Source organism: Aplysia californica, unplaced genomic scaffold, assembly GCF_000002075.1.
Source record: "Aplysia californica isolate F4 #8 unplaced genomic scaffold, AplCal3.0 scaffold01252, whole genome shotgun sequence".
NCBI lineage: Eukaryota > Metazoa > Mollusca > Gastropoda > Aplysiida > Aplysiidae > Aplysia > Aplysia californica.
In genome coordinates this window covers 66,915-75,334 of record NW_004798522.1, presented here as the reverse complement: position 1 = coordinate 75,334, position 8,420 = coordinate 66,915, and the positions used below count along the sequence as shown (strand labels likewise).

Sequence of the window (8,420 nt, the reverse complement as noted above, 5' to 3'; positions counted from 1 at the left end):
CCCTCCCCCGCCACCAGCCCCCCCACCACCCCACAGAGCCCACAGCCCCACACCCTCCCCTCCTCCCCCTGGGCGGAGAAGCGCTCGGCAAAGCTGACCTCCCACTCCATGATGACGCGCTCTCTCGACTCCCAGATGCACCCGGCGACCCCCGCGCACCCCTCCTCCCAGTTGTCCCCGCCCGTGTGCGAGAGCAAGTGGAGCTCGGTGGACCTACCCCCGACCTACGACATGTCTGTGTCCTCGGAGAGCCACGTGGTGGGGGAGACTGTGGCGGACACGGAGCCCACACACATGCTCCTGGACCCCCACATGTCCCACTTGTCCCACCAGCCCCTGGCGGTCAGCCTCCCGCCGGCCACAGACTTCACGCTGCCGGGGGAGGAGCCCACCCACGTCTCCCTCTCCTCCATCACGCACAACAAACACTCGTGGTCGGCCGCCTTCACCTCCCCCTCCCCCCTCTCCCCTCCCTCGTTCACCTCCACTCAACAGCCCCCTCCCCTCTCTCACTCCTCGCGAATGTCGCCCGGTAAAAGCTTCCACCGTAGTTTGAGTCACACCTACGGCCAGGGAGGGACCACCTCCTCTTCCTTTGGGGTATCTTTGGCTTTCCCACAATGCCCTAGTCTCGCAGAGAGCCAGAGTCCGCCCGCCGACCTCCCGCCCGCTCCCCCCACCCCGTCATATCGAGACAAATTAGGTCTAGATCCGCCGCGTACAAAAGTAGTCCGAAGCATTTCCTACACCGCAGAGGGTGTGCAGCCCCCCAACCGGCCAGAAGAACTGTCCCTCTCTCACACCACCTCCAACATGCGCAAGAGGTCGGCTAGCATGACCTCTCCCTCCCACTCCCCCTCCCACCAGCTGCTACCCTCCCCCTCCCACCCCCCCCCCCCCCCCCCCCCCCCCCCCCCCCCGACTCCCCCATCTCCCAATTTTTTTGTTGCTCCCCCAGCCATCTCCCCATTGTTTTGTTGAATGTTGTATACACCTGCACTCTCTCACAGTTTGTCTCTCAACAGTTCCTCTCAGAACATTGTACGCTCACTTAGAATTTTTTTTACTTTTGGTGTATGCTCACAACCATTCATACGTGGATGTCTTTCATACATATTTGTTATACTGTCACAACCACACGAGAATGTCTTACGTATTTGTCTTATGGTCACAGCCACGTGTGAATGTCTTCTATGTATATGGAGTATGGTCACCTTCACATTCCGGTAACTTATAGATCTATATGTATATGTCATATGGTGATAACCATATGCAGATGCCTTATAGATCTATATGTATGCCATATGGTCACAGTCACATGCAGACGCCTTATAGATCTATACGTGTATGTCGTACGGTCACAGCTACATGTGAATGTCCTCTGTACGTATGTCATATGGCACAACCACACGTGAATGTCCTCTGTACGTATGTCATGTGGCACAACCACACGTGAATGATGCCTTATAGATCGATGCGTCTGTGTTGTATGGTCACAGCCAAGTGTCGATGTCTTTTATGCGTATGTATGTCCTCTAGTCACAGCCATTTACATGTAGATCATCTTTTATGTGTAATGTGGTGAGGTTTGCTCCATGTTTCCTTTCAAACATCTATCGTCCTTATCTCTTCTCCTTTTTTTGTGTATGTTGCGCTCTTGTAACACCTCTATTCTTCGGCACTTATATGACTTTATTGTGTTGCAAGTGCCGTAAAACTCTTACGAAAAAAAAATTAACACATGGATGTTTTAGATCTGAGATAATGTGTGTGTTGTAAGGTTAGGTGCCCCACTGTTGAATTTCCAATTTCGGAGAATTTTTTGGAAGTATCCCTGTCTTTCTGCAGGGATACTGTATCCCTTTTAACCCGGGTTGACCCTGACTGAAGGGATGGAAGCAGCCGGCCTCCTCAATTATCTAAATTGTGTTGATAGTGGTGTAAAACATTTTAAACACTAACAATGACAAGTTTGTCTGTATATATCTTCCACACATGTACTGTGTTCTACTTGAACACATTCCCTGGTCTCTTGACTCGTCTTGTCAGTGACTGGAAGAAAAGAAAGTTTCAGGTACACTTGTACACATGCTCAAAGAACCTTGTGGCAGTGGCTATAGTCTAGTAGTTTCAGGTACGCTTGTTACCATGCTCATACAAATACAGACTGGTTAGTGGCAGTAGGAGAAAAAAGTTTCAGGTACACTTGTACAAATGCTTAAAGACCCTTGTGACACATGCTCAAAGAGCCGTGTGGCTGTGGTTATAGTAGTCTCAGGTACGTTTGTTACCATGTTCATACACACACAGTCTTGGTTAGTGGCTGAAAGAGAAGGAAGTTTCAGGTACACTTGTTTTTGGTTTTTTGTGAATGGCTGAAAGAGCAGAAAGTTTGGGGTACACTTGTTATTTTGTTGTCAATAGCTGAAAGAGAAGGAATTTTGAGGTACACTTATTTTGTTGTCAATGGCTGAAAGAGAAGAAAGTTTGGGGTACACTTGTTATTTTGTTGTCAATAGCTGAAAGAGAAGGAATTTTGAGGTACACTTATTTTGTTGTCAATGGCTGTAGAAGGTTTCAGGTACAGTTGTTATTTTGTTGTCAATGGCTGTAGAAGGTTTCAGGTACAGTTGTTATTTTGTTGTCAATGGCTGTAGAAGGTTTCAGGTACAGTGTGGTGGTTTGTGACTTGTCTGCTTTGCGCTCATGTGACCTTATGCAGTTGCGAGCGCCGTAAAACTCTAACAAAAACTTGTCTGTTCTGGTCTTCTACCTTCTGGTTTTGTCCTTTGCTGCTGTTTCCTTCTTCTGTTCCTGGTGAAATATGGCCATTGTCATGGTTTACTTCTTTCCTTTCCCACTTTTGTTTCTGTCTGTGTTGTTCCTATCCCTTCAATTGTTGTATTATTCCTGTCCTTCTGTTGTTTCTGCCTTCTGTCCGTCCGTCTGTCTGTCTGACCGTCTGTCTGTCTGTCTGTCTGTCCGTCTGTCTGTCCATCTGTCTGTCTGTCTGTCTGTCTGTCTGTCTGTCTGTCTGTCTGTCTGTCTGTCTGACTGTCTTGTTCTTGCCCCTGTCTGACTGTCTGTCTGTCTGACTGTCTTGTTCTTGCCCCTGTCTGTCTGTCTGTCTGTCTGTCTGTCTGTCTGTCTGTCTGACTGTCTGTCTGTCTGTTTGTCTGACTGTCTTGTTCTTGCCCCTGTCTGTCTGTCTGACTGTCTGTCTGTCTGACTGTCTGACTGTCTTGTTCTTGCCCCTGTCTGTCTGTCTGTCTGTTCATCTGTCTGTCTGTCTGTCTGTGTTGTTCCTCTCCCTGTGTGGTTTCTGTCTCTCTATCTGTCTGTCTGTCTGTCTGTCTGTCTGTCTGTCTGTCTGTCTGTGTTGTTCCTCTCCCTGTGTGGTTTCTGTCTCTCTATCTGTCTGTCTGTCTGTCTGTCTGTCTGTTCCTCTCCCTGTGTGGTTTCTGTCTCTCTATCTGTCTGTATAGTTCCCAGCACTAAGCAGTGCTCATTGTGTTGTTCCTCTCCCTGTGTGGTTTCTGTCTCTCTGTCTGTCTGTATAGTTCCCAGCACTAAGCAGTGGTCACTGTGTTTGTGTTGATGTGCTTCTGGTTAACTCAAAACTCAAAACTAATCTGCTTCTTGGCGTTGATGTGACCTAATAGTGTTTGGTTGTGCTGTAATACCCACAGTTGGATTCAAACACTTCCCTTTTTTCTCTTGGTTCATAGAACGCCTTGCTGGGTTTCTGAATACAGTCGAAATTGTCGAAGACGGCCACCCATTGTGGAGGAGAAAAGTGGTTGTCTTAGACAGGTGGATGGTTTGGATAGTGTCGGTATGATTTTCTTTAAACACAAGGGGGGAATTGGTCGTAAGTACAGGTGATTGTCTTGGACAGGTGGTTAATTTGGGTGGTGATTGTCTTGGACAGGTGGTTAATTTGGGTGGTGATTGTCTTAGACAGGTGGTTAATTTGGGTGGTGATTGTCTTGGACAGGTGGTTGATTTGGGCTGTGGTTGTCTTGGACAGGTGGTTGATTTGGGCTGTGGTTGTCTTGGACAGGTGGTTGTCTTAGGACAGGTGGTTGATTTGGGAGGTGGTTGTCTTGGACAGGTGGTTGATTTGGGCTGTGGTTGATTTGGGCTGTAGTTGTCTTGGACAGGTGGTTGATTTGGACAGGTGGTTGCCTTGGACAGGTGGTTGATTTGGGCTGTGGTTGTCATGGACAGGTGGTTGTCTTGGACAGGTGGTTGATTTGGGCTGTGGTTGTCTTGGACAGGTGGTTGTCTTGAACAGGTGGTTGTCTTAGGACAGGTGGTTGATTTGGGTGGTGGTTGTCTTAGGACAGGTGGTTGATTTGGGTGGTGGTTGTCTTGGACAGGTGGTTGATTTGGGAGGTGGTTGTCTAAGGACAGGTGGCCGTCAGATCAGACAGGACTGTATCTCGTTCCCGGCAAGGCTCGGTGTCTGGTCACTGTTGTTTTGCTTTTCCCCATTGGTTTTTAGTTCTTTCTGGTTTTCATTGTTGTGGATAACTGTCGTACATTTGCCTTCTTTTGCCTGTCATGACCTCTTGACCCCACGCTGCAGGAACATTGCATATATGGGGCGGGACCGTTATTAGTGTACCCATGTAACCACCTCCACCCCCCACCCTTCCCTCAAGGGATCATCAATTGTGAACCCATAAACCTATGAACCCCCCTCCAGGGCATTCAATAGTAAATCCATGTTTATGTCCCACCCTGCCCGGAACTATTGATAGTAGACCCATATATACCCACATACACCGACCCCCACAGCTCCTTTTTTTTTCCTCTGTGTCCTCTTCCTTTACTGCTGAAGCCATGTTCCCATGTAAACTTTTATACAGCAAAGCTTGCTTTTGGCTATTTCTACAATACACACATGCTCCACCGCCCCTCCCTGCCCCTCCCCCACTACCTGGCCTAATGGCTGGCCCTACCCACACACCACAGTCCAGTCTGTGTCTTTCTGTGTCCCTCAGTGTCTTTCTGTGTCACTTGTGATTAGAAAGGGAGAGCAGGAAGGTAAGTAGCCGCTGTGGTCCTGTCTTGTTGTGTCCAAATGTGCTCGATCACGCTGTAAAAGAGTCCATCATTGCCTGGAACTGATCATGTGACTGTACCATTGCTACAATCATCCTGTCCCTAGTGTTTTGTCTTTGTGGATATTATATATATATAGGTGCTACTGTAACAAGGGTTTCCTTGTCCCACATAGGTTTGTGGTTGCTGAGAGCGCAGTTACCTGTTACTTTGCTTGTGTCGTTCACGTGTCTCTCTTGCTTGTGTCGTTCACGTGTCTCTCTTCTTTATGTCTCTCTTCTTTATATGTCTCTGTTATTTGTCTCTGTTGTTTATGTCTGTTATTTGTGTCTTATGTGTTTGTTCTTTGTCTTTTACATTTTAAAAGGAAATAAATGTACAAGAAAACTATTGGAATCTGCTTTGAGCTGTGCGGCCATTTGGTTTTGCCGACCTTCCACGTGCGAGGTAGAAAGTTGTCCAAATTATTGTCGTAAGGGGGGGAATAATTTAAACTATAACGTGGGTTGGTTTTTTTTTACTCAACGGGATAATTTACTTACTTTGTAGCGCTAGATAAGTCTTGTTTGTTTCTGTCATTGGCTAATAGATTTCTGTGGCGTCAACTGCTACCTCTGTGGCGTCCTACTAGAGATATTGATGTATCATCTACTAACCCATTGCCTACTGGCTCTATACAGTGACAGGCTGAAGGCTATTTCTGCAGCTCTAATCCACTCTCTATTTTCGCAGCACTGCTCATATCTACCTAGTCTTTCTCCTACCTGTATCGAACTAAGGTTGGGAATATTGTATCCTCAAACCATCTTGTTATTGCATTCTTACTTTTGTTAATATTACACTGTCATTCATGAATATGTATTTATATAATATGTACTTTTGTTTGTTACTATTTTTGATAGAAGTGACCATTTCTGAAATGACTCATGACATATATATACATATGTGGTTTTCCATTCTCATGCTGACTTAATACTAGGGTATGTACTACAAGGATTGTGACACTGTGATATCTGTACGTGTACAATGCTAGTCTACGTACAATAGGTCTGTGATATCTGTAAGTGGTACAATGCTAGTCTACGTACAATAGGACTGTGATATCTGTACGTGGTACTATGTACAATAGGACTCTGTTATATCTGTACATGGTACTATGCTAGTCTGAGTCAGGACTCTGTGTGATATAATATAACTACATAAATAAATTATAGTTACAAGGAATGTGACACTATGATATAACACTATTATACACGACACAATATGTATCAAGAAATATGACACTGATAAATCAATACAAAAATAAGAGAGAGAGAGATATATATATACAAGGAATGTAACACTATGATAGCAGTGCATGACACACTTATGTGTCAAGAAATATGACACTGATAAATCAGTGCCGAAATAAGATATAATAATATACCAGGAATGGGGCTCTGTGATATCAGGAGATGGAACCCTTTTACGCTCAAGGCATATGATGATGTGATATTGATGCGTTTGTACGTAGCACAAAGCTATAGGGCACTGTGTGCAATAATAGGCCACTGTGATATCAGTAGGTGTTCCGGAGAGCCTCTGGTTAGGTCATTGCTCACAATTGTGCTGACATGGGCCAGCAGTACAGACACTATCTACACATCCTCCACTGTTCGTTTAGCCATGTCATGTAGCCATGTCATGTAGCCATGTCATGTAGCCCAGGACACATACAACCTCCCCCTCCAGTTTGAAATGTAGCACACAGACTTTTTCCCAACCTCCTCCCCTAGGGAGGCTGTAGTCTTTCCTCAATAGGATGTAGCCCATTGAGGCCAACTTCCCGTAGGATGGAACCCATACCATGTGGTATGTAGCCTGATGAGGCTGATCTCCGGGAGGATTGAATCCATACCCTGTGGTATGTAGCCTGATGAGGCTGATCCCCAGTAGGATGGAACCCATACCCTGTGGGGTGTAGCCAGTGCGGGGAACAATGTGTTAGATGAGGCTGGTCCCTGGTAGGAGGTGGTTCAGCACACCTGTGCCTCATTTGGCTCAATGCTCTGTGTTGTCTCACTGGGAGATTCTACGTTGTTAGCAGGACACTGCTACACTTCGTAGCTGTTTGGCCCTTAATTAGGTTCGAACTGGTACCAACAGAACTGTTGTGTGAATAACGTTTTGACATGTGCATGTAGTATGTTAGTGCTTTGATGCGGAGAAGGATTGGCTGGTTGTTTGGTTTGACTTGGAAGTCTCTGAAGATGGAAAGGCCAGTAGGTAGCCTACAGATTATATAAGTAGTAGTACAGGGTTTTACGGCGCTATGCAGTACAGATATAATTTAAAATCCAATTTTTTTATCCCTAACGTTGAATTGTTCTTGATGTCTCGAGTTTGCTGTGAACTTGTCACTGCAGTAAGACAAGATGTGTGTGCCAGTATAGGCTCTATTGATTTGTGGCTCGTCATTTCTCAGCTTACGTACATTTTCATTCTGTTTTTGATTTTCTTCTCTGGTTCAGGCAGAAGAATTGCGAAGAGGTAGAAACATTGCTCAAAGTGTTCCCAAATGAGGTAAGGACATTCTCGTGTCGTGGTGTCTTACAGGGTTTACATTTTGCTCGTAGACTGTCGTGTAGATTGTGGGTGGTTGGCGGGTGCTCTGGTGTGGTTTGCTTCTTCTTTCCTATCTAACATCTATCGTCTTTATCTCCTCTTCTTCTTGTTTATGTTCGTTACTCTCTTGTAACACCTCTAATCTTCTGGCGCTCATACGACCTTATGCAGTTGCGAGCACCGTAAAACCTCTGCTAAAACTAAAACTCTCCAGTAGATTTGGACTTATTGCGATGAGAATAGACTTAACACATGGTCGGTGGATTTGGGGCTTATTGTAGGTGAAATGAGAATAGACGTAACCTCTACTTAGTGGATTTCGGACTTGTGTGCTACCGTAATGAGACGGAACAAAGTTTATGAGGCTTTTTTTTTTGCCTAGTATTTGGACCACAGTGATCAAAGTGAACCTGTATAAATGTGTAAGCTATACAAGTGTCAAAGTCAACCTGTATAAATGTGTAAGCTGTACAAGTGTCAAAGTGAACCTGTATAAATGTGTAAGCTGTACAAGTGTTGGCACTTCCACAGTCTGTGATATTCTCTGACGTTATCCGACTTTTTCTGTTGTTGTACTTACCCCCCCCCCACTCCCTTTCTTGTGAGAAATTCCGAGTGAATACAATGTTTTCTTATTTCTTCCCTTCTGCCCCATCCCTTTCCTCCCAACCCATGTCCTCCCACCTTTCATCTCCTCACAACCCTATCCTTCCTGCTCATAATGCTCCATCCCCTGCCCTCCTCCT

General features: G+C 45.7%; 1 protein-coding gene across 1 annotated transcript in view; it reads left to right on the top strand.

Annotated features, from left to right (window-relative positions):
- LOC101861557 (mucin-5AC) overlaps positions 1-8,420 on the top strand; it is a gene marked incomplete at both ends in the record, with an annotated part of 27,412 nt that overhangs the window by 18,015 nt on the left and 977 nt on the right. The window contains 2 exon segments of the mRNA XM_013090392.1: positions 18-824; positions 7,581-7,632. Coding sequence (XP_012945846.1) covers positions 18-824; positions 7,581-7,632 — 859 coding nt within the window.